Source organism: Chelonoidis abingdonii, chromosome 4 (genome assembly GCF_003597395.2).
Source record: "Chelonoidis abingdonii isolate Lonesome George chromosome 4, CheloAbing_2.0, whole genome shotgun sequence".
Lineage (NCBI taxonomy): Eukaryota > Metazoa > Chordata > Testudines > Testudinidae > Chelonoidis > Chelonoidis abingdonii.
The window spans coordinates 14,387,077-14,413,507 of NC_133772.1; the positions used below are offsets into that span (position 1 = coordinate 14,387,077).

Consider the following 26,431-nt stretch of genomic DNA (forward strand, 5'->3'; position numbering starts at 1 on the left):
TGTTGGTCAGAATGATAGGCAGTGATCTCAGTATGCCAGTAGCCCAATTGTTATGTTTTTTTCTAGGCATCATGGCAAATGAGTTAAGGAAATAATTGGAGGAGGAGAATGATGTAGCTTTGCAGATGTTTATGGGGAGCTTCTTCCAACTGTGAGGGGCAGCACAGGAGAAAGCGAATAAGTCCTTGTTTGAAAATTTAAAACCAGAGGGCAATGAAAGATGGTATCATCTGCGGATCAGAGATGGATGTCAACATCTCAATCGCATATGAGAGAAGATAGTTACACTGGGGATAGGCTGTGAGGAACCTTGAAAGCGAAGACTGGTTGCTCGAGTGTGATGCAGTGGAAAGGGTTGCACTCATGTCGTGTTTTGTGCTTTTACTGTAAAATACTGGTATATTATTTTAAAAGGGCAATTCAGCCTCTACATGAGCTTCAGGAAATAAGGTCATGGGAAGAGAGAGATTGTATCCTGCAAGCCTCCAGTGAAGGAAGAGGGTGCTGAAGCAGGCAGCTGACTAGATTAACTTTGCTTCCTCACTGAGTTACATTCCTGACACCACTAACATTTTGCTTCCACCTCTGCTGATAACTTACCCAATCATCCACTTGAGTGTGAAGCAAGTTATGGCACCAAGAAACAGCTACACAAACACTTAACTTGATGTTTTTGTTATAGAAAGCCAGTCAGCTGGACGTACTAGAGAAAAATACGTCCAGGGACTGGATAAAAACGAAGACTTCTGTATTCTATAAAAAAGGCGTTTTCCTTAAACACAAGAGATCAGTCTGCTTCGAGGGACGACATCAAACAAGGAGCAGAGAACTAGGGACTAAAGAGACCAAACCGAAAAGGCTTCTTCTCAACAGTGCACGTATAAATATCAAGGGACCCCACTAGAGAGTCATCAGTGGGGGAAGAATCTGATAACCATACCAGAAATACAAAGCTTACACCATGCAGAGAAATCAAGGGCCCATGTAAAAACCAAGGGTCAGCTAGGAGATAAAGAGAATGGGGCGGCGGAAGAGAACAAACTCAAATGGAAAATAGCGTAAAAAAAATATATTTTTTTAAAAGGCCGTGCTCAACAAGGATAAGTATGGAGTAATCAAAGGAGCGCCTTCTACAAAGATAGAGAGAATCAAAAAGGAGTCTGCACAAGAATGGAACCTAACATCAAAACCATACATTCTCCCAAGACAGGCAGTGAGAAGATCAGAATGGAAATGCAGGCTTGCACTGAGACTTGTGTATCTGAGCCCTATGGTTTCTGAACACAGGGCTACATCATTAATTATGGGAAGAATAGAAACAATTTAACTCACCCCCTAGAGGCACCAATTTGTTGCTATTATGGCCAGACAGGATCTGGAATTTCCACTTGGTTTGATTTATTCATAGAGAATGGTCAGCTATTCTCTTACAGATCATGTTATTTTTCTTATAAAAACTGCATATACAGCTTTGAGACGGCTGCTACCAACCTTACTTACGCAAGCAGTTCCAATAAAGTCAAGGGGGTCAGATTCCTACTGAAGTCAATAGATTCAGTCAAATGAGTAATGGGCTGCAGGGTCAGACTCCTTTCTATTATTTTTAAACATTATTTTCCCTCAACACAAAATAGTCTCTGGCTGGATTTTTCAGCTTGTGGTCTCTTCTGCTATAACATGAAACAAAGGGCTTATCCACACAGCCCCACAGTGTGGACTACAGCATTTGAGTTGCAGAACACTAACGTGCTGCACTTCAACTGCCCTGTATAGACCCTGCAAGTGCGAAATAAAAGGTACCGAGTCCACCTTATCATAGGCTTGTTTAAAATGAGACTAAGTTATCATAAACTAGGTACCTTTTAGTTCACAGTAGCAGGGCCTACACAGGGAAGTTACAGCACAACACTTCAGTGCACGCCGCAACTCACACCCAGCAGTCTGCACAGCAGGACCATGCAGGGACACCCTAAGATAAAAGGGCACTGAAAGCAGTGCAATGTTCAGTGAATCTCTCCAAAATATATAGCAGAGGACCAAAATGCACCATGTGGACGTAAAATGGTATAGTTAAACCACTCAGTACATTACACATTTAAAAAGACAGACCCTCAGCTTTTCTAAGTTGGCGTAGCTCCATTGAAGTCAATGTTACACCAGCTATGCATCTGGCCCTTATTGATTTCCTTACTGCAGAAAATTAAGAGCCCCTGAAAAATCTGAATTTGCTGAGCTACTTTTGTTTTCGTGTATGCAGTGTAGTTGTGTTGCTCCCAGCATATTAGAGACACGAAGTGGGTGAGGAAATATCTTATTGGACCAACTTTTTTTTTTTTTAGGTGAGAGAGAAGCTTTCATGCTACACAGCTGGCTCGCTCTCTCTCGCACACATGTGTACAAATTGTCCAATTTTGTTTTCCTGTCAATTAAAAAAAAAACCGAAAGAAGAGATACTGAATGTTTTCCCTTCCCTCTCCATTTCAACAACCTATCAGTTCAACACCAGAATCCACAATGAGCCTTTTCCACAAGGCTTTAAGTGTTTTTTGCTACTCTCCACCCAAGATGGGACTTTCACAAACTCCCTACACCTGGTCATTTGCCCGGTCTTTCCCTTATTCTTTCTGCTCTTCACTCTCCAAAGTCACATACCTTGTGGAGGAAAAGCCTGAGTATCACTGAGCAGTCTCCATTATCAGACTGGCTGGGTTGCAAGTGTGGAGGCTGAGTATGGAAACCTGGAGCACTTTCAAGCTAGCTGCCCAAAAGAGGTGGCACCGGAGTGACCTGTGCAGAGTATACCTAGCCAGCTCTTCCTCTAGAAGTGCTCAGATTTTAGAACCTTTTCTCCAAGCAAGAGAAATTTTGCTTCTTTTGGTTTTTAAATCCTTTACTTCTCTTGCTTTTTGCTGGTTGCATCCAAGCGTCCAAGACCACTCTCATTGCACACAGATGCGATATCCTGATACTCAGTGTTTAAAACATTCTACGGGGAAGCCTCAGTGCAGCAGCAAACAGGACTGGCAGCCAGTAAGAAACCATAGCAATACATTGAGTGTCTGACACCACTTGAATGTTGGCTTTGGCAGTAAATCTGACTCCCCCTTATCAGCAGAGATACCTTTGAAGTGGTTGGCAACTTTCCATCTAGTTCTCCAACAAATAAGGCCCTTCACATCATATCACAGCCCTGAAAAGGGATCTCTTCATTATAAGATATTGAGAGAAAAAACTTAATTAGATAGAGCCAGACCACGCAGTCCTCCTAGGGCACAGGAAAGCCTAACACTGCAGGCTCAAAACAGCAGCCATCTGAAAAGTTACATGCAACTCAAGTATAATCACTACTGGGATTTCAGAAATAAATTGATATTAAAAGAAAAACGTTAGTGTTTAGTATCAGAGGGGTAGCCATGTTAGTCTGTATCCACGAAAACAACAAGGAGTCCGGTGGCACCTGAAAGACAGATTTATTTGGGCATAAGCTTTTGTGGGTAAAAAAAACTTCTTCAGATGCATGGAGTGAAAATTACCGATGCAGGTATAAATATACTGACACATGGAGAAGGGAGTTACTTTACAAGTGGAGAACCAGTGTTAACAAGGCCAATTCAGTCAGGGTGGATGTGGTCCACTCTCAATTGATAGGGTGACCAGACAGCAAGTGAGACAAATCAGGACAGGGTGTGGGGGGTAATAGGCACCTATATAAAACAAAGCCCCAAATGTAGGGACTGTCCATCCCTATAAAATCAGGACATCTGGTCACCCTAATTGATGAGGAGATGTCAAGACCATGAGGGAAAACTTCTTTTGTAGTGAGCCAGCCACTCCCAGTCCCTATTCAAGCCCAAATTAATGGTGTTAAATTTGCAAATGAATTGTAGCTCTGCAGTTTCTCTTTGAAGTCTGTTTTTGAAGTTTATTTTGTTGAAGAATGGCTACTTTTAAATGTGTTATAGAATGTCCAGGGAGATTGAAGTGAAGTGTTCTCCTACTGGCTTTTGTATGTTACCATTCCTGATGCCTTATTTCTGTCCATTTATTCTTTTACATAGAGACTGTCCAGTTTGGCCAATATACATAGCAGAGGGGCATTGCTCGCATATGATGGCATATATTACATTAGTAGATATGCAGGTGAATGAGCCCCTTATGGTGTGGTTCATGAGGTTGGGTCCTCTGATGGTGTTGCTAAAGTAGATATGGGGAAGAGTAGTCAACGGAGTTTATTACAGGATTTGACAGCTAGCAACGCTGCATCCTTGTAACACTTTCCTTTTGTAACAGAGGGTCTTTGAGGGCAGCACAGTAGGATGCGTCTCCGCTTGTAGATTTTTTGCCAAAGGTTTATAACACCCACTTCCAGGAACTGGAGACAAAATCCACATTTCCAAAAATGTCAGTTGCTCTATTTCACAGCAAGACTGGATCCTTCCATATGGGATCCATTGCTGCTTCAGGGTTCACAGACAACAGCTGTGATAGTACGACTTTTTTCCTTCTATGGTTGGGCCAGCCATTGTGACTCTCTCTCTACCATGGACCTTACCACAGCCATCCAGGCCTTTGCAGCCTCAAGGCTCGATTACCACAGCAAGCTGTACTTGCTCTATGCCTGTTTATTTCTGCATACAACCCTAAGCACTGGCTATAAGTTATAAAAGCCTAAATCAGAGATAGTCCCCCAAATTCTGTCTAAACCCTTATTGTAGTGTCATGGCTCCAAATTCCATTACCTCTATCTTAAACAGATTAGGACAACCCATATCACATCCCTGCAGGACTTACATCCCACTGGATCATTCCTGGGCATAAATCTCTCCACAGCTAGCCATAGGCCAAACATTTGCTACCACTAAATGAATTCTCTTTCAAAAGAACTAAGAAAAATGGGTATTTTCCACATGATTTTCCTGTATGAAACATGTAAAAATTTGTGTTTTCACATGCTCAAGATACAGAAGAGACAACATCACAATATGTCCACAAAGAGCAGCAAGATGTGAGTGCACAAAATGAAGTTTACAAATTTGGTATAGCTCTCAGTCTATATTTTTATCTCTCTCACACACTTTATAGATAGGGAGGACTAACTCCATTGCAGCATTTCTAAATTATTTCTTACTTCAAGAGAAGAATCATCGCTTCTCCTATAGGAAAGCATCTTTGTCCATCTGAAAAGATTTCATGGACATAACCAAGGCTGCAGGTGCTGGCAACCTTGCACAGCCATAGTTCCAAAGACATCTTTCTCCTGGGTGGAGAAAGCAAACAGCCCTTGTAAAACAGAACATACTTTACTGAATGTCAGGTCCTTCCACAGTTGTTTTTTATAATATAGACACACATTTACATATATATACACACAGGACAAAGTACATGGATTGGATGGCATTTAAAGTGATGAAGGTGACTTAAATTTTCATATGATCTTCAGTTATGTCCAAGTGGTAAACATGCTTCTGCTTCCACCACAGACTGTTACTCTGTGACTTGACCACAATAAAAGGGTAGCCACGTCCCTTTTATTGAAGTGAGAGACTGGCAGTATTGTCCCAATGGCTACATTTTCCAGTACAAACGGTAAAATAAAAATCCTTGTAATAAACCAAGCTAATAGCACCTGTAATTAAAGAGCTCTATCCACAAAGGGGGAGGGGAGGAAAGGGGGCAGCTCTCATTACTTTATCTCCCCTGCACCTCCTGGACAAAGTAGATCTGTTTTAGGACTGCTAAAATGAGGCTGATTTTCTTGCTGTCACATTCTGCTGTGGTTACCGCCACTCCCACTACATCAAAAGTCTGAAGAAGAAACCTCAATTTAAATCGAAGAAGGAAAAAAAAAAGTCTTCCTTGAGTTTCTCATCAGTATGGATACAAACCTGGTTTCCAAATTCTGTATAACAGTAGTTGATTCCCAAAGAGAATCTGCCACACACCTTGCACTGAGCCACTTCCTGCCAACTGCCTTCTTATCAGCCCCTCCTTCAACTAACTGGCCATCATCACTGCTGTGAAGGATCAGGGGAGTATAGTGGGTAACAGATTGAATGAGAGTCAATGGAGTCAGCTGCAAAAAAGGCCAATATTCTGGAGTACATTAACAGGAGTGTCGTATGTAAGAGATGGGACGTAGTTGTCCTGGTCTACCCAGCACGGGTGAAACCTCAGCTGGAGTACTGTGTTCAGTTCTGGGTACCACACATCAGAAAGGACGTAGACAAACTGGAGGGCGCCAAGAGAAGAGCAACACAAATGATACAGGGTTTAGAAACCTTGACTCATGAGAAAAGGTTAAACAACTGGGCAAGGTTAGTCTTGAGACAAAAACTGGGGGTAGGGAGGTGGGGGGAGACGCACCTGATAACAGTCTTCAAATATGTTAAGGGCTGTTGAAGAGAAGAAGATGATCAATTATTCACCATATCCACTGAAGATAGGGCAAGGACTAATGGGCTTAGATCTGTAGTAAGGGAGATTTAGGTTAGATACAAGGGAAAAAAACTTTCTATTAGAATAGTTAAACACTGGCATAAGCTTCCAAGGAAGGTTATGGAATCCCTGTCACTGGAGACTTAAGAACAGGTAGGCAAACCAGTCAGTGCTGGTCTTGGTTTATTTGATCCCGCTGTGGCACAAGGAGCTGAACTACATGACCACTCAAGGTCCCTTCCTTCCTTGCTTCCAGTCCTACTCTATGATTCCCTTTCGATGGATGGGGGACACTAGGTAATAACGAGCCTCCATTCAGTTAAAGCACAATTCTGGAAGACAGGCACATCACCGAAGAGCCCAGTAATCACGGCACAGGATCGAGTGTCACTTTCAAGAACACCTTTATATCCATATATATACAGAATGTGCAACTACGTAGGGATTCAGACAGCATCTCACCTAAAACTGGGTTAAAACCATAAATGCACTCAGTACCTTTCTGTCCCTCCAAAGGTCTACCAACTAGAAACTAGCAGAATCTGGAGGAATGGACCACACAGCTGAGAGTAAAGAAAGCCTCCTGGCTCTGACAGTAACTTGCTGTGTGACTCTGCATAAGAACGATTAGATTAGTGGGCTTACTATTATTTGCTTGCCTACTGAACAGGTTTGTTCTGAAAGTTAAATTAGTATTTTGTGCAGCTCTTTGAACACATACTGCATTATATACATGCTAAGTACTATTAGTTATACAAAATGTAATATCTTAAAACCCATGAGAGTGCAGTTCAGCTCCATGACTCTGCAATTAACTGTTGAGCAGAGAAGAGATTCTACAGTCCACTTAACTCTTGCTTGAGTATTTCTATCCAGCCTTTATCAGCAGTTGTGCTGGTTCACACTTGACACATTGATTGCGGCTCAAGAAGCCGAATGGCTCCAAAAAAGAGTGCAATACCCAGTGGTTCTGAGTTCAGTCAAATCCTTTCCATTTAACATTTGCCATTTTGCTCAGGAGCGAGGTTCCCTGGATAGGACTGGGATGCAAGTTTCCTTTCTAGCAACAGAGTATCAACACAAGAGGTTCTGTCAAACACCTGCCCTGGCACTAGGCCAAATTGGTAAGCCTGGGATCTAGTTACTAAATCCAAACTATCTGAGTTTCTGACATGGAGGGGCTCCCGTCTTCACAAGACTGAGAAGCTTCCACTCAGTCTGAGAAACATGCCAAGATTTTTTTTTTTTTTCAAATACACACAAAAAATAAAAAATCAAATCCCACTGATCAAACTAAAACAGAACAGGATAAGAAAATGTTTGTATAGGGGAGGAGAGGGCTGAAACTGAGAATGTCAGTTTCTAGATAAACAAGAGAGTTTATCAGCTTCCCTGGGACTTCCTCAGCCTTGCATTTTCTCAGCCACTCTGTTCCTGCAGAACTCCTGTTAAACCCGAAGAGGAGTGATTACTTATCCCCTGGAAGGATTAGCAGAACTGGCATTCAATAATCCCATGTAAGAAACTAATCAACTGTAATTTAATTACCAAAAAGTTTTAAAAGGTCAAAAAAAAGGTCTCGCTGTGACATTACTTGAAAAACAATGATACCACCTCTACTTATGAGGCACCTGAGGAACACAAACCTTAAAGTCCAAGAAAACATAAGCCTGAAGCATGTCATTCATATTCTTAATTTTTCTGCATCAGATTACATTCTCCTACATATTGCTGCAATAGCATTAACGCTCAGCAAACAGACTCAAAAGGAGCACAACACTTGCTGCCATTTTCATTCCAGCACAAATCAGCTGCCACTCTACCTAAAAAGGTTCCATAATACAGCAACGAACACTGCTTCCAGTCATGAGAATGCAAGGTTACCCTGCCCCTTCAAGTGAATTTTTTGGGATATCATTTTATGTACAATAGCATAATGCTGTGCATTTTAGTTTAAACCCTGCTACACCGCATGGGGTCTCTTAACTGGTTAAGAGCACATATGGATGCTCAGAGTGACAGAACACATTCTTTTAAGACATTTCAAGCTGCTGTCAAGACCACAGTGAAAAGCTGATGAAGGCCCCAATTACTGTCAAGATTTCACCTAAACAGATTTACATTTTAAAGTCGCATACACACAACTTGTGTCACTGATTTTAGCATAAGACTAATGAGGACCACAGAAAGCAAAAGACAGATACGAAAGTCAGCCAGGAAATATTGTCAAAACTATCCTCATCTGTACCCCCACATGTAGCGTTACTACACAGGATGAGTGCCTATGTAATTATTCTTTAGCTAGCCACAACAAACTTTACAGCCCTTTCTTCCAACTTGGTTAGAATGGGAAGAAGTCTCTTAAGAATCAAGACACACCCATGAGGCAGAAAACTCTTTAAACCTGCACTGGCTTTAGTAAGTTAACAGCCAGCTGGTGCTATCAAGAAATCTCAAGAGAGACCAATTCATTGTTGTTTAAAAGTGTTTTTCCAAATCTTCCACATCATGTTTCATCAACTGGACAACTATAAATTCTTAACACACAAGCCCCTCACTCCCACTGCCCAAACCTATTTCCAAGTGCTCATGAGAGAAGTCATTCCTAACAAATGACTCCCTTTGTGGTTTTTCCTCTGGTTTTCAAAAGGACAGTTAGGTATCTAATTTTCAAAATGGTTTGCTTCATCATTTGTCAAGATGGAAACACAACATAGGTTCAAACAGAAATCTCTCCATAGCAGACACAGGTTTGTTATTGGAAGGCTGTACTACATGAGTATTGGCAGCTTATTCTTGTTATTGAAGTTAAGAGATTTGAAATATCAGTTTTAAAACAAAGTATATGCAATTCTTTGTATGTGTGTTTTAAGGAGGTAAAAAGGAGAGTTGGGCCTTGTTTTGGATCTATGAACCTTAGTCAGAGCCTCAGGCCACATGCTAAGGCAGGGGAGGCAACCTATGTCACGCATGCCAAAGGCGGCACCTGAGCTGATTTTCAGTGACATTCACACTGCCTGGGGCCTGGCCACCGGTGGGGGTGGGGGTGGGGAGGGCTCTGCATTTTAATTTAAATTTTAAATGAAGCTTCTTAAACATTTTAAAATCCTTATTTACTTTACATACAACAATAGTTTAGTTATGTATTATAGACTTATAGAAAGAGCTTCTAAAAATGTAAAATGTATTACTGGTATGTGAAGCCTTAAAATTAGAGTGACTAAATGAAGACTCGACACAGCACTTCTGAAAGGTTGCCAAGCCCTGCACTAAGGCTTTCATTTCCCTGTAGCACATGGCGATTTTGTGCTCAGCAAACTGGTGTGCTGCAAATTCACACCTTGACTTGTTACATACAAACCTACTGTGTAGACAAGCCCATAAAGTATAAGGTCAGAAGAGACCAGCAGATCATCTAGTCCAGTGATTCTCAAACTTTTGTACTAGTGACCCCTTTCACATAACAAGCCTTTGAGTGCAACCCCCCCTTATAAATTAAAATCACTTTTTAATATACTTAACACTATTATAAATGCTGAATGCAAAGTGGGGTCTAGGGTGGGGGCTGACAGCCACCCCATGTAATAGCATCATGACCCCCGAGGGGTCCCGACCCCCAGTTTGCGAACCACTGATCTAGTCTGACCTTCTGCATATCACAAGCCACTAAGCCATACTCCATTACCCTTGTATTGCTACCAATCACCAGATTAAACTAAAGAACTGACAGATTCCTTTTAGAAGAATCCTCAAGCCACAACAATCACAGGAAGTCCGAGTACAGTTGTGTATGATGAAAATAGATTTGCAAGCTGCAGACAGGATAGCAAACCAACTAGTCAGCGAGTCACAGTAGAAAAGACACCTAAAGTTTTGTTTTCTACAGAGTCAAAGAAAACATGGGTGCTGCAGCATGCTGTTACCTTCTTGAAGAGTCGCCCAGAGTCTTCGCTGACTTGGACAAATCGAGGGATGATATTGTTTAGGTAGATGTCACTCAGGGTTGTGTGGTCCCTGCTCTCTCGCTTCACCTGGTTTAAGAGGAGATTCCAACAGTTGACTGGAGACAGGACATTCTGATCCTTCCTGCAGGGTATGCAAAATGGAAACAATGTGGGGGACAGGACTTTAGGTCAAACAGGCTAAATCATTCACTTGAACACACATTCTATAGGTTCCACGCCAGAAGTGTAGCTACTGTAACATACCATATGTAGCTCCTGAGAATCGTGTCTAAAAGGCATGTGGGAATTTTGATACCCGTGACAAGGAGAGAGAGTGCACTACTGACTGAGGGACTGTGCAAGCTTTATCCATAGACTTGTTTCTTGTCTACAGTGTAAGCAGATTTCAAATATCCAATCATTTAGGCACGACCCACACTAGCATCAGAATAATGCTACCCACTGTACAAATGATAGACAAAGCTGCTGGTAGCCAGCAGCCAGATTCTAGCAACATTTCCTCTGCCAAACGTAGATATAGTTTTCTTAGACACATTCAATAGGTGTGTTCCTCTTCAGTAGCCCTTACGCTGTTATAACATGCTTCTCACTCCAAAAAAAATAAGTCCTCTGTCCATGATGGGCATGTGACCTGCACAAGAACCCCAGCAGCAACAATAACGTTTCAAGTGTTCAGCAAACTAGCAGATGTCTGTCCCAAGCATGAACATAAAAAAAAGCCACTGAATATAATGAAGCTTCTGCACTAGTAAAATTTAAATATAAAAATGTTTTTCTGGACCAATTCTGTATTCAAGAAGTCTGAAGCCTCTCATAGTACTGTAACAAAGCCAAGCTGGTTGCACAGAACAGTAAATGATTACTGCTTACCTTACCCTAATTCAACAAAGAATTTAGCACCAGGTCATTGCCTTCACCTGGACAAATAATGTTCTGAATGAATCTTTATTTCCAGAAGCAGAGAGCAGAACGTGTTGTTATGCCTGGTTTACAGTGATTCTGAGATATAGCAGATGCTGCTTCTTTGATCATCTCCCTCTCAACCCTGACACAAGCGTTTGCTCTGTCCTACAGCCCTCTTCAGTTTCTCTAACTACAAACTAGAGAAGAGATCCTATATTCTTCAAACTCAGCATGAGCAAATGCATTTCAAGCATTTCTCCCACACACTTTTTGTAGCTGAATCTTCAGCAAAGTTACACTCCTCTCTTTCTCCCTAACATGTCTAAACTTAAGGATCTACTCTAAGCCAATACAACGAAATACCAAGACTCCCAAAAAACCCTGAAACATTTTCTTAACCCATCTCTCCCCATGATAATTTGGATACGGTAATCAGGTTTACTTTAACATTATATTGTATGACTTTTTATTTCAGTAAATGAAATGGTTTCCAGTATAAATTCAGTATTTATACATATTTTTAAAAGATATGAACTTAATGCACAACCAAGGTTTTATCAACAGTCAGATAACTACCCTGACTTACACACAATGAAATCAGTGTGGTCGCAAGTGCACATAAGTCACGGGAGAATGTGGTTTAAAAAAGTTACTTGGCTGTTGTCCTGAAAAGTGAATAAATAGCCTAAAAGGCTAACTTTATCCACTGTGCAAATACTTACGTTTAAGCAAAGAGTCAGTATGCCATCTGCCTTTAAAGATTCTGTTTTACTACATGCGTCATTTCATAAAGAATTACTAAAGGGTTGTTGTTCGTTTGATTTATTTCCAATCAACAACCACCCACTGGGAGAGAGAAGGTACAGCCACTATATGCATTTCTGAGATACTTTTATACATACTTCCATTGCATTTAAACCTACTGTGACCAATTGAGTAACCACACCTCTACAATTTATCAGGGAGGTGCATGATCCCATCTTGGAATTTTCTTTCTCCATGTTCCATGGCTGACCTCCCAGCTCCTTGTTCAATAAAGAATGAGGTTATGAAGCAAAAAGACTAATTTTTAGTGCCAATACAACAAAATAAGGAGGACAACGTCCTTGCCTCATTGCAGAGACAATAAAAGCGACAAGTTGTATAATTTAAGTACAAGGTTTTAAGAAACATTTCAGAACGCAAGCCAAGAGCTAAGCAGTGATTTTCTACAGTACCTGAGGGATTCTGCAGCACTGTTTTGGGTTGGTGGAGACTAGCCCTGTTAGCTTGGCTGGAATACTTAATTTCCCTTATATCTGTTTATAATTTGTTTACACATGTTCTTTCTTCCTGTGTTGTGTAATTCTTCGAAGAGACAAAGTTTAAAATATTCTAAAAAGCCAGGCTACAGCAAGAATGTGTCAAACAGCTGTGAAATTGCCTGAAAAGCTCATCTCTACTAAAACAAATAAAAATCCATATCAAGTTATTCTTACCAATGTGTCAAAATTAAACCAACTGATCTTTAGGCAGAAAACTAGAAAGGCATTTGCTAGGACTTTGTGTGTTAAAGATCACAGCAAAGTTTGGCAGAAGAGCTGATCTCACTGGTTCACAGACAGGCTGTTCTAAAAGTACAGCAGTTAAGGTTTGGAATGCATTTGTCAATTTACCCTTCTTTGTGTGATCAAGCAGCACTACAGGGTCTGTTCTGACTGAGAAGAAAAGCCTTCAAATTTCACATTCCACAGTTTCTTTAACACAGTAACAGCTACACCATCCTCACTTGGGCTTTTGAACAAAATCTGAATTGGGGGGTGTGGTGTGTGTGACATGCGCATCATTGAATAGGGGTTTATAATGAAGTAATGCACTCATTTTTTAAAGCAAGATTAAATGTTCGCAAAGAATGAAAATTACTACCAAATAGCACAAATTGTTGGGTATTGATGCTGGTAATCCTCCTCAGGGTTCCTAGTGGAAATAGTCACATAAAAGGAAATGAATAGTTCTTCTGTCATCTACTAGTAGCTGTTCAGCTACTGGAAACCTCTCACTGGAAAAAGAAAAATAGCCAAATCATTGAGGAATGGTAAAAAACATATGGGAGATTGTGGTTAGAGAAAAATTAACACACCAGTTACATATCCAGCAAAACAGAGGACAGATAGATATATGGATATTTGGTTACCTTTATTCAATACTCAAAGTGCATTCGCCTGCAAATAACAGCACCAATTTTTCTGAATATAAATATTTGATAGACATACCTGGTCTGTTAAATATGTGCATATGGAGATCCCAGTAAAGTGATTTTTATTAGATCAAGATGAACTTTGGCTTTACACCAGAGATGTAAGAGTTGTCAAGCAGTAACCGAAGTAAAATTAGATCAGACTCCATTCCTCTGCAAGACTAAGATGCAGTCCCCACAAACACCGTGCATATCCTTCGTTAGATGGATAGCAACCTCCAAACAGATTTCTCGCTGGTATTCCTAAGATGTGCAGAAAGGAGCCAGTCAGAGACTCCAGCCAGTGGGAGCAAAAGCAGCGACCTCTCGACATTGAGAACTTGCTACAGTTTTGATTTGGACTTTCTCTAGCTTGAGCTGATGGCCTGTTTGCTCCACTCCTCTCCCTACACCTCCCTCCAATTCTTCACTTCAGTTTCACTCCACAACTGCCCCTTTTATCCTCTCCTCCCCTGCCTAGCTGCCCTCTCCCCTCACTCTCCATTTAGTTTATCCACACACAAAAAAACTCCAAACTCAACAAAAACCCTACAAACCTGGAAATAACTTGCTGCTACTGCATTTTTCACATTCCTTGTGTGTTACACCCATTCCCCTACCCTGCCTATTTAGATTGTAAGCTTGTCAAATCAGGAAAAATCTACTGTTCTGTTTGTACAGTTCCTGGAATAATGGGGCTCCAATACCAGTCAGTCCTTAAGCACTACCGTAATGAACATGATTAATACTACAACAAGCCTCTGTAGGCTTCCCTTGTGCTACCCATAGTAGCAAGGGATGGATCTTCAATACAAAGTAGATAAGTTTTAAACAGAGAAATAGTTTCAAAGCAGCTGATCTGGATGTTTGTTTCTTACCCTTAAAAACATACCAGAGGAAATGACTGAAGCTTGTGATCTGGACTGTTTCAACATCTGGAGTATAAGGAAGGGGGCTGGAGATATTCTGGGCTAGTGATTTTCTCCTACTGCTTTGATTTAAAAAAAAAATCGAGGGTGAGAGCGTGTCATAAATGGATAGGTAGGTAAGGGTTAAGTTTCTTTTACCTGAAAAGGGTAACTGAACACCTGACCAGAGGACCAATCAGAGAACTGGATTGTTTAAAGTCAGGGGCGGGAATTTGTATACTCGGGGTCTTTGTTGTTTTCTTAGCTATGAGGAAACAAGTCTTCTTCTAATTCGGCTCTTAATACTTTTCTAAACATCTGTAAGTACCCAGGAACCGCAAAGTAATTCAGCTATGATGGTCTTTGGGGTGTATTACCTGTATGTTAATTTGTTGTGCTGGTTTAATTGGGCTCTCTTTTAAATCAGACTGTTTCTTTATATTTTTTATAGCAAGAGCCTGTATTGAGTTTCTTTGCAAGATGATTGTTTTATATTTTCTCTCTTTTTTCTATAAGTTTTCTTTTTAAACTGTGAAATTCTTTCCTAGGGAGGCAAAGGGAAAAGCCAGGCTGTGGGCTATTTCTATTTGGGTCCAGGGAAAGAGCAGACTACGGGAAAGAGACGAAGAATTCTCTCTGTTCTCTGGTGTTACAGTTTTCCCTCGTTCCTGGAGCAAGGGGGGGCAGAGCCCAGCGGTGGGTATTTTGCATCTCCATTGTCCTGAGGAAAGCAGAAAAGTGGTTCTTGGTACACAGGTTAGCCGCGAGGCAAGCCTGAGAAGGAAGGGAAGGGGTTATTTCCCCTGCTTTTAGCATCCAAGGGATTGGGAATCTGGGGTCCACAAGGGGAGGTTGGGACACCAGAGAGAGGAAAGGGGAGGTCAGGCCCCCTAAAGTAAATTACCTACCTGACCTGGTGGCAGCCCACAATACCCAACGCTGGTAGTGAGCTTGGGGGAGTTTCAGGTAAGCCCCCAGACTTTTGGACGCAAAAGTCCAGGGTTGGGACAGGACCAGGCTGTGGACGCTAAAGTTCAGGTCTGGGACTGGGAGGCTAGATTACCACAGAGCGCAAAGATTATTTTATTTAAGAGAGACTATTAGGCTTTGTAGTTTATGTACTGCACTGCACATACTGCTGACAGACAACAGCAGACAGAATTATCACAATGCAGTACTGAAGAAAGCTGCAACTGCTAGGTATTAACCTATATAAATCAAGCATTTCCTATTGTACTGCCCCAGATAACCTGAAATCTGCATTTGTTGTGTGGTTAATGATGGTTTGTTAATAAACTGAGGAATTAATTGGTAACCATCTTGCCCATGAAAGGAGGATTTCTGCACCTCATATACACACACCAATATGGACTATATTTGCACACACTGCCACCTGTCCTTCCAGGACACACAAGGAGTTCTGCATCCTGCCCTTTCCCATTCCAGCCCAGGATAATAGCTTTCAGCTTAAGTTAAAAACAATGCCATATTTTACTAATTTAAAGAACTCTTTCTCTAAGGGTGGCTCAAGGTCTGGTAAAACGTACTTTCAACTTTCATGAGACAAGAGACATGATCTCTAGTCCATAACTGAATGAAAAAAAGGATCTCAAGCAGACTGATGAAAAGTTAGTTAAAATTGCTGTAAAAGCCACATATTCCATAAGCCAACTTGTGAAATAGGCTGCGATGACAGCTTCACACACAAACTAGAAGTCAAATTAATTGCAAGGATTTGTAAGATCACCATTAAGTGACAAAAACACTACATTGTGTCTTTCTCATAAAGATCTCAAAGCATGATTAATATCCTCCTTTAAAAGACGGGGAAGTTGAGGCTGAGAGAGAAAACTTCTCACTTAAGGTAGTGGAAGGGTCAGGAATAAAAACCTGCATTTTAATGACTTGCAGTTTCCTGCTCTAACCACTAGACACCTTGTCTCCAATTCCTGAGGAGGATCTGTTGCGTCTTTTCCAGTTCACTTCTTCACTATTCTCACATAGGCCAGTTCAGGGCTGACAACTCTCCCTTCTCGGCCTGCATAGCTACCGCTGTGTGAAGCCTGATAGCCAGCCTGCACAATCTGTGTCCTCACCCACTAGAAATGTCTGTTCCCGCCCACCTCCATGTCCCCAGCTTTCCAATGCACCTCCTACCATGGTGGCCGCCCCACCAACTACTGAACAGTTTGGAACAAAGGGACAAATCATCCGTAGCTAGATTTTACAACTGATCTAAAAGATGGCCTTTCTAGGAACCATGAGCATGGAGAACTACAGAGGCTTAGAGACAAAACTGTCACCTATTGAATAACTAGCACCTGGTTGTTCCCTGAGTGTCTCCTATTCACTTACTAACCCAGTCTCTCCCTGCTTAGCTTGCAAGAGCTGACAAAGTATGTAGCTGCAGACAAGAATCTATGCAGGAGGCCAGAGTGCAACATGACAGATGTGCTTTATTTTTCAAATAAAACAAGGCACAGACTCTAGCCATCATAAGAGATTACAAAGTTAAATGGACAATTCCCAGCTGTCCAAACTGCTGCACTGTAACACCCAAAGCTATTCTAAGAAGGTGCATAGCAGAAATACCAAGGGCCCATGAAAGTTCGGTGACTAAAACTGCTGGTGTCTAATGGCGCCAGACAGAATGTTGACACACTGCATGTGGTCACACATGAAAGGCAGTCTTGCAGGAAAAAAAATCTCCAACACCACACGATTCTAATTGGGATTGTCACTTTAAAGTCTCAGCAGTTAGTGCCACACCCTAATCTCAACCTCTGATAGCCACCACACAACACTGCTCCAACAGATTTTTTTTAAATCCTTTCATTTCTGTCTGTGGGCTCCCTTAACCCCTTCAGTACCTCATTAAGGTGATACCATCTTGCATTTGTACAAGTCTATTACCTCTCACTCCAAACATGATTCATTATTTGGTTGGCAGCGACAACGTGCTCAGCACTAGTAAAAGACAAAAGCTAAAGGCAATCCCCATTGAAGAGATTACAATCAAGAGGAGACAGACAGGAAAGACAGGATGCACTGGAAAATGCAGAGGCAAGGATAAATGAAGGGGGAAGGGTTTTTAAGTGCTCTCTGATAATAAAAGCTATATATACACAGAAATTATTTCAGCCACCTCTGAACTGCAGCAGTCTCTGGGGTGGAATGTGGCAGCTGTTTTCACAGCATACAGCAAAGCTACACAACCATTCCTGAAGACAAGAAGTTAAAAATACAATTTCTAGCCATAACCACAGGCAGAATTGCAGCTATTCTTGCACACTGCAGTTCTCAGAGGGGCTGGCACATTTTATTCTATTTTTGATTTCAGGTCACCCATGAAGGAGATGGAAGTATAAAAGCTGGATTGACTCCCAACTAGTCCTCTAGGTTTGACAGCATTGCTTCAATAGGTGATCTGTTTGAATTAAATTTAAAATAGACATAAGCCCAAACTGTGAAGTTTGGATCTGAACTTTCCCCAAAGTTTAGAGGTGTCCACATGGAGGATGCTGATTCAGCCCAGATCCAAAAACTCTTCCTAAAGTCAGATCCAGGACTTGAAACAAACCTCTCTCCTTGTTTAAAGACCATGCTACGACAACAGTACATCTACATAGCTTTTTTAAGGGAGTCTTAGCTGGGCTGGATCTCAGCATTTGTGGGGAGAAATGAGGATAAGGGAGGCTGTGCACAGATTAAAAAACCTTACCCAAGTAATGGTTTCTTAAGGCACGTGGATTTGTTTTGGAGCGCTGTTTTGTAAAGTCCTGCAACTTTCACTTCAAAGTTTTTTCGTCTGTCACCAGAGCAGAGCTAAAGACTAATCCAAGGCCTTTTAAGTTATTAAATTGCCCACCCACACCTGTCCAAGGAAACTGTGGACCAAGAGACCATTTATCCCTTCTACTGAAATCCTGAGCAAGGGACAGGGGCTGTTCAAGAAGTGAGGTGACCCAGCCCAGCCCTGGAACAGAAAACAGCCTTCTCTTAAAGGAGTTGCTAAGCAAGAGGACTATGCCTGAGTGAGAAAAGTAAGGTGAGGTCAGGGAAGAACCGTCCAGAGGAAAATGAACGTGGCAGCAGGGAACAGCTTTGCGATCAATGTAAGCCTCTGAAAGATTTAGCATTTAAACGAACAGTGCCCTGGGATTTCACCCTGTGGGAGTACAGAAGTTCTCCCACTGCCCTTCAACTTTATTAGTAAGCAAATTTTCTTTTGGCGTGATAGAAATAGGTGCTCAAGAGAGACAGTGCTGAAAAACAGCAGCGTCTTGGACTTCATACATCATAAAAAGCAAAAACAGAACAAGCTAAATTTTTTTAAAACATATTTTACGTCACCTTAGAAGGATAGCCTTAAACATAGGCTTCACTAACAGATTATGTGGCCTCAATTAGACACTGAGACCTTGTCTACCAGAGATTTGATTTCCTCAACTTTTGCACCATTGCTAATACTGGTACAAATCATTGAATCTTGGCCAACAGTAGGATTCCTAGTGCAGGCAAGGCACTGACAGCCTTTTAAATTGCTGCTAAGAACATTTCCCCCTTAAGACCGGGCTTTTTGAATGCCTTCTTGAAGGAAAAAAGTCTTCTCTTAAGTGGAAATTTTTCTGTCTCCAGCACCCATCATTCAGTAGAACTCTGCTCATCCAATGGTTTTTCTCTGTTAATCAAGAGAAAATGACATGGAAGCCTTTGTTTTGGAACCTCCTCCATTTCCACAGTTGTACAGCATTTGCAAACAGAAGGAAAGAAATTAGAGAAAATAGGTCACGTGAAATCCCAAACATTCACAGCTTACCTTAACTTAAGTTGGTATTCAGTATTAAAAGGGACTTTCATTTTCTGTGGGAATGGAGATGGAGAATAGTATTTTATACCTGAGGGGCTGGCGACACAAGGACCAAGTGCTTCATGCATATTGCATGGAACTATAGAGCCTGCTGAAGGCAAAACATTTCCAAGGAATGGAAGTTACTGTGGACCATGGGTCAGTGTAACTGGGTCTTGGACCAGTGCCAGAACCATAGTACTGATGGACTGAAGGATCAGTGGCCATTTTAAAGTCTGACGTATACAATTCAGGCTAGAAAATGTTTTTCCCCCCACTAGAATATGGGAATCAGTGTCCAGGTGTATATATAGCATGCTTATCGACCTAGTAAGTGATAGATTTTTCAAGTCACAGCATCATGATTATGATCTTACTAATTCTCCATCTCTCATCAATTCCAACATTAATGTAGCAGCTACTATCTTTTGAATCATGATATCTAGCAACTAATGCTCAACCATCTTCAGACCTTAGAACTTGGTTTACATGGTATTCAGCATTACTCCCCCTTCTGCACAGTGGCTGCTAAAATCACCATGTCAAAGGCAGGGGTGAGAAACAAGGTAGACCAGTGGTTCTCAAACTTTTGTACTGGTGACCCCTTTCACATAGCAAGCCTTTGAGTGCAACCCCCCCTTATAAATTAAAAACAAACACTTTTTAATATATTTGACACCATTATAAATGCTGGATGCAAAGCAGGGTCTACGGTGGGGGCTGACAGCTCGCGATCCCCAATGTAATAGCATCACGACCCCCTGAGGGATCCCGACCACCACTTTGAGAACCCCTGAGGTACTCATTAGAATTATGACCTATCAGGGCTAGAAACTGACAAAAGCTGAATTTATACCAGGAAAATGGAGTTCCATAATTCATGTGTGCAGCTCCACTGGTGGTCACAATGATAGAAGATTTAGTCTAGACAAACCTCCTGAACCATGACGGCATCATCTAACCCTATACGGGGCAAGGACGGGTGATACAGTGGTAAAATACCATCTGCACACTCCGTGTTTCCACAAGTCTCCACTGGTGGAGAATGATGTGTCTTAACTTTCTAGGTGTAGACAAGATCACTGAGTAGGCCAATGCAACCAGATTTGAGAAATCAAAAAGATGTTATTTCCAATGAAAAATATTTTAAAAAGGACAAAATATCACTATGATCATAATTATTACTTAATAAAATTCATTTTGGTTTAACGCTATTTAATAGTGTAAGTCATCTAGTCAAAATATTTTACCAAATCCACCCAAAAACCTGCATTCTCCCCTTTAAAATTAGTAACCTCTGAAGATTCTGAAGACCTAAAATTATGTTTCTCTGTAAATTGCTGATTCAAATCAGTATCTTAAGAAAGGCTTCCTGACACTGCTCATGCTTGTTGTAAATTCTAAGAATTTCGAGCATTGACATATATCCTTGCTTTCCAGACCGCCTTCCAAAGAGTCCAGTTATGAACATCTGTTGTTTACAAATGCTCAGCCTGAAGGCTGCCAGACTTGTTCTGCATCCTCTACTTCAATACAGATGCTGCCAGAAAGTCATCTGAATTTCATGCTGGGATGTCCTGGCCATTTCTCTATTCAGCAGTTGACAATTGATGCTCGGCATCCTACTTCCGAAGATTATCCTGGTTCTCTAAAGCTATTTTATAATCCTGTCTTAAAATAGTCTGCAATCTTATATTTGTTTAGCCTTTTTTTTAAATTTCTCCCTTTAAGAAAATCGCTGAACATTTGCAATGCTATTTATATAGTCTTCATGGTATTTGCTATTCTGGATGAAAGGGCAGATCAAATCACAGAAGATCCAGAATTTTGAATGTTAGGCCTGGTCTACACGACACGTTTAAATCGATTTAAAGAGCGTTAAATCGATTTAACGCTGTACCCGTCCACACAACAACGCCCTTTATATCGATATAAAGGGCTCTTTAAATCGATTTCTGTACTCCACCCCGACGAGAGGAATAGCGCTAAATTCGATAGGGGACATATGAATCCTATCAGGCGACTGCAGGGTATTGCGCCACATGGTATAAGTCATGGGTATTGTGTAGAGTAATTGGGTCGTTAGGGTTATGGGTAAATTATATTTAGGTCTATTGTACATCCTTACAGGCCACCGCGCGCACGTTGCGCCGTACTCGACAAAAAAAACAACTGTTGCCGATGATGGAAGACAGCCTGTTCCACTATTCACAGGGAGGGACCAGTGGGTCACCATAACCATTGCATCTCTCACATGATTGTGATACTCACAAGCCAAGGCGGGCCAAATGCGGTAGATTCTGGCAAATGTAACACTAATTGTTTGTCTTGGAGATTTGTGCTGACCAAGAAGGTAGGGGATCTGAGTAGAACTATGCGGCTCCTCCAAAATGTTCTACATTTTTTTTTGGTCATAATGGTTATTTTGTGTGTGTGTGGCGATTTGTAAGTCAACTTTTGCATACAGAATTGCTACTTAACAGATGTACTTGGTATTATAACGTGACTGATGAAAAACTTGTTTACAGTGCAAATATTTGTAATCTCAATGTACAATTAAAAGTGAGACCACTGTACACACTCTGTATTCTACTATAAATGAAAATAAGATTTGAAAATAGTAAAAACATCCAAAAGATATTAAATGTATTCTATTAAAGCAGATGCCGATTAACTGCTATTTTTTTTGCATCATGCAAATTCGAGTTTTTAATCACTTGACAGCTTAGTTTTTTTAGTAGCTTTTACTGTAGTATTGTTGTTCAAAATGACGACCTGTGCTTCCTGGAAGCTACCATTTGGGCTTAAAGGTATATTCTGATTGTGCTGAAAATTCTTCCTCTTTGCTCTCACCGACCAAACTCCTCTCCAGTGTTAGCCAATATGTATATATTCACAACTAAAATCATCTTACTTTACCTTCATTCTTTCACGTAGGAGGAGGGGGGCGGGCAGAAACTTGAGGAAGCTGTTCCACTGGACACCACGGACTACACATAGTGTTCGAACGCTATAGACATGTGGACAGCCAAGACAATGCAAATAATTTTACAGAGATGCTGTTGGACTTGTCGCGAGACTGGAGGTCCTCAGTACCGCCAAGTCTGATGAGCTCTCCAGTGAGTCTCTGCTTCCTGTTAGCGGTATGGCTCCTCGAGCGCTGTGTATCCTTGAGGAGAATTTTTTTTCTCAACGCTTGCAGATTTCGTGTTCTGTTGACGGACTCTGATACAACAATTTTTGTCTCGCCCTACAGCGATTCCAGATCATTTAGATCTCTCGTAATCGCTCTATGGTACCCCCATGATGGACCTTCTTTTGGATTTGGAGCGTGGCATCGCCCATCCCGTGCAAGATCAGAGCCTCCATGACTGCTTGGCAAACATGGATCAATGTAAACGATTCATACAAGTCTCGCCGGGACTATTTCGTTACCTGCCCTCGCCTGGACCTCGAGATTCAAGATTGCGTGTCGCGAGGTCAGTGGAGTGCTACCTGTGAGGCGATACCGCCTTCGTGAGGCCCAATAACGTCGAATTTCTGTGCCAACACTAACCGTCTTATATTCGATATGTTAATGAAATAACATTTAAAACATCCTTATTTACTTATATCAAGCAAGTAGTATTAGTATCGATAATTATAAGACTTAATGAAAGAGCTTACTAAAAAATGTAAATGTAATTACTGAGGCTATGTGAAGCTTAAAATTAAGAGTGACAGAATGAGGGACTTGAGCACATGCACTTCCTGAAAGGTGTCAAGCCCCTGCACTGAATGGCTTATCATTTCCCCTGTAAGCACATGGCGATTATCTGTGCTCAAGCAAACTGCGTGAACTGCACGATCACACTTAGACTTTATACTAAAATATAAAACATCAATATCTACTGTGTAGACAAGCCCATAAAGTATAAGCTCAAGAAAGACAGCCAAGATCATCTAGTTCCGAGTGACCTCTCAAACTTTCTGTACTAGTGACCCCCTTTCAACATAACAAGCCTTGGAGATATAGAAACCCCTCCCTTATAGAATTAAAATCAACTTTTATATAACTTAACACTAATTATAAAGGTGTCTGAATCGCAAATGGGCGCCGGTCCTAGGGTGGACGAGATACGACAGCCACCCCATGTAATGAGCATCATGACCCCGAGGGGTCGACCCCAGCTTTGCGAAAACTGGACGATGTGCCTGACCTTCTGATATCAGCCACTAGCTAACCCATTACCTCTTGTACTTTTGCTGACGGACATCACAAAGATTACACATAAGAACTGACAGATTACCTTTTAGAAGATCTCAAGCATACAACAATCACAGGACACGTTCGAGTACAACGTGGTTGATGAGGAAATGAAAATAGATTCGCATAGTGCAGCAGGATAGACAAACCAAAACTAGTCCAGTCTGAGTCACGCATAAGAAGATACACATAAAGTTATTAGTTTGTCTCAGAGTCAGAGAGAAAACCAGCATGTGCGGCGCAGAGCCTCGTTACGATTGTGTCATGAAACGTCGGCCCAGAGTTCCTGTTCGCTGACTTGGACAAATCGAGGATGATCATTTGTTTTAGGTAGATGAGTGACTTAGTGGTTCTTGTGGATCCCTCAGGTCCTCCGCTTCTACTGGTATAAGAGAAGTTCTCACAGTATGACTAGGAGACAAGGCATTCTGATACTTCACTGCAGGTATGGCAAAATGGAAAACAATGTGGGGAAGACTTAGTCAACAGGCTAATCATTCAACATGAACAACACCACATTTATATGGTATCACCGCCAGCACAAGTGTAGGCTACTGTAGACAGCTAACAATCATGTAGCTCCTGAGAAATGTGTCTAAAGAGCCAAGTGGGCAACATTCTTGATACCCTACAGTAAGAAGAGAGAGTGCACTCACATCAGCAACTGAGGGGACTGTGCAACGCTTTATCCATAGACTTGTGTGTTGTACTACGTGATAACGAGATCATCAGAATATCCAATTATCATAGGCCGAACACCTATAGAGATAGTGAACAGAAAATGTCCTTACTCACTGTAAAAACAATCGAAGACATAAGTGCTGTGTTAGCCAGTTAGCCAGATTCTAGCCAAACATTCGGTCTGCCAAACGCTAGATATAGATTCTTCTTAGACCAACATCCAATAGTGTGTTCACTCTATCAATAGCCCTGTATCGCCTGTTATAACAATAGCTTCTCACTCACAAAAATACGTTCCTCTGCCATGATGGGCATCGTGACCTGCACAAAGCAACCCCAGCAGCAACAATAACTTTAAAGTTCAGCACCCACTAGGCAGGGTCTGTCCAAGCATGAACATAAAAAAAGCCACTGAATATATGAATGGCTTCTGCACTAGTTAAAGATTAAATTATTAAATTATGTTTCATACTTGCCAAAGTTCTGTCATAATACAAGAAGTGTGAAGCCATCTTCATACGATGTAACCATATGCAAGCTGCGTTTGCACAGCTAATAACAGAATGCATTACTGCTTGACTTACCCTAATTCACAAAAGATATTAGCACCAAGGCTCATCTGCCTCACCTGGACAAATACAATGTTCTGAATGAATCTTTATTCCAGAAGCAGAGACGCCAGAACTGTGTTGTTTTATGCCTGGTTTACAGTGATATCTGATATATAGCAGGTATGCTGCTTGCTTGATCCATCCCCGTCCTCCACCCCTGAACCGAGCGTTGCTCTGATCCACCTACACTATCCCGCCCATGCATCCACGCCTCCACCAGGTTCTCTAACTACAAACATTAAGAGAAGAATATCCTATATCAACACACAGAATGAGAGCAAGATGCATTCTAAGCATTCGCCCAGACACTGTATGTACGCTGAATTTCCGACAAAGTCTACACTCTCATCTTTTCATCGCCTAACCCTGACTCCTAAAATTAGGATCTACTCTAAGCCATACAAAGCGAAAACCGGAGATCACCAAAAAACCCTGAAACTATTTCTTCCCTCTCGCCCATGAAGAGTTGGATACGGAATCAGGTTTACTTAACATTTATATTCGAGTAACTGACTTTTTATTTCAGAAAATGAACATTGTTTCTCAGCTATAAAATTCAGATTTATCATATTTTTAAAATTGATATGAATTAAATGATGCACAATCAAGGTTTTTATCACAGTACGATATCTAGACCTCGACTTACACAACAATTGAAATCCAGAGTGGTTTCGCAAGTGCAAAACATAAGTCACTGGGAGAAGATGGTTTTAAAAAAGTTACTGTGGCTGTTGTCCTGAAAGTGAATAAATAGCTCTAAAAGGCTAACTTTATCGACTGTTGCAATACTTACGTTTAACGCATATAGAGTCTAGTATGCCATCTGTTCCTTTAAAGATTTCTGTTTTACACTAATCGTCATTTCATAGAGAAATTACTAACAGGTTGATGGTTCGTCATGATTTATTGGCAATCAACAACCCACACATTGGAGAAGAGAGGTACAGCACCATATATGGCAATTTCTTCTGAGATAACTTTTTATACAAATACTTCCATTGCATTTAAACCTACTCTGACCATCTAATTGAGGATAACCACACTCTACTCAGAGTTTATCAGGGAGGTATGCATGATCCGCATCTTGGAATTTTCTATTCTTCATGTTCCATGGTGACCTCCAGCTCCTTGTTCATAAAGAATGAGGTTAGTAAGCAAAAAGACTAATTTTAAAGTGCAAAATACAAACAAAAAAGGAGGACACACGTCCTGGCATCATTGCGAGACAATAAAAGCGAATAAAAACAATTGTATATTAAGCTACCAAGGTTTTAAGGAAACATTTCAGAACGCAAGCCAAGAGCCTAAGCAGTGATTTCCTACAGTACCTGAGGGATTCTGCAGCACTGTTTTTGGGTTGGCTGGAGACTAGCCCTGTTACGGCCTGGCTGGAATACGTATTTCCTTAATGTCTGTTTTTAGAAATTGTGTTTACACATGTTCTTATCTTCCTGTGTTGTGTAATTCTTCGAAGAGAGCAAGTTAAAATATTCACTAAAACGCCAGGCTGACTAGCAAGAATGTGTTCAAAGCAGTCTGTGAACTTGGGCCTGAAAAGCTCATCTCTCTCAACCAAATTAAACAATCCATATCAAGTTATTCTTACCAATGTGGTCAA

General features: G+C 41.2%; 1 protein-coding gene across 3 annotated transcripts in view; it reads right to left on the minus strand.

Moving 5' to 3' along the window:
• The window catches only part of SRGAP2 (SLIT-ROBO Rho GTPase activating protein 2), a 245,483-nt gene that overhangs the window by 101,440 nt on the left and 117,612 nt on the right, over positions 1–26,431 (minus strand). For all 3 annotated transcript variants that reach the window (XM_075064850.1, XM_032792531.2, XM_075064849.1), the window contains exon 3: positions 10,359–10,521. In XM_075064850.1, coding sequence (XP_074920951.1) covers positions 10,359–10,521 — 163 coding nt within the window. The remainder of the gene's footprint in view (positions 1–10,358; positions 10,522–26,431) is intronic.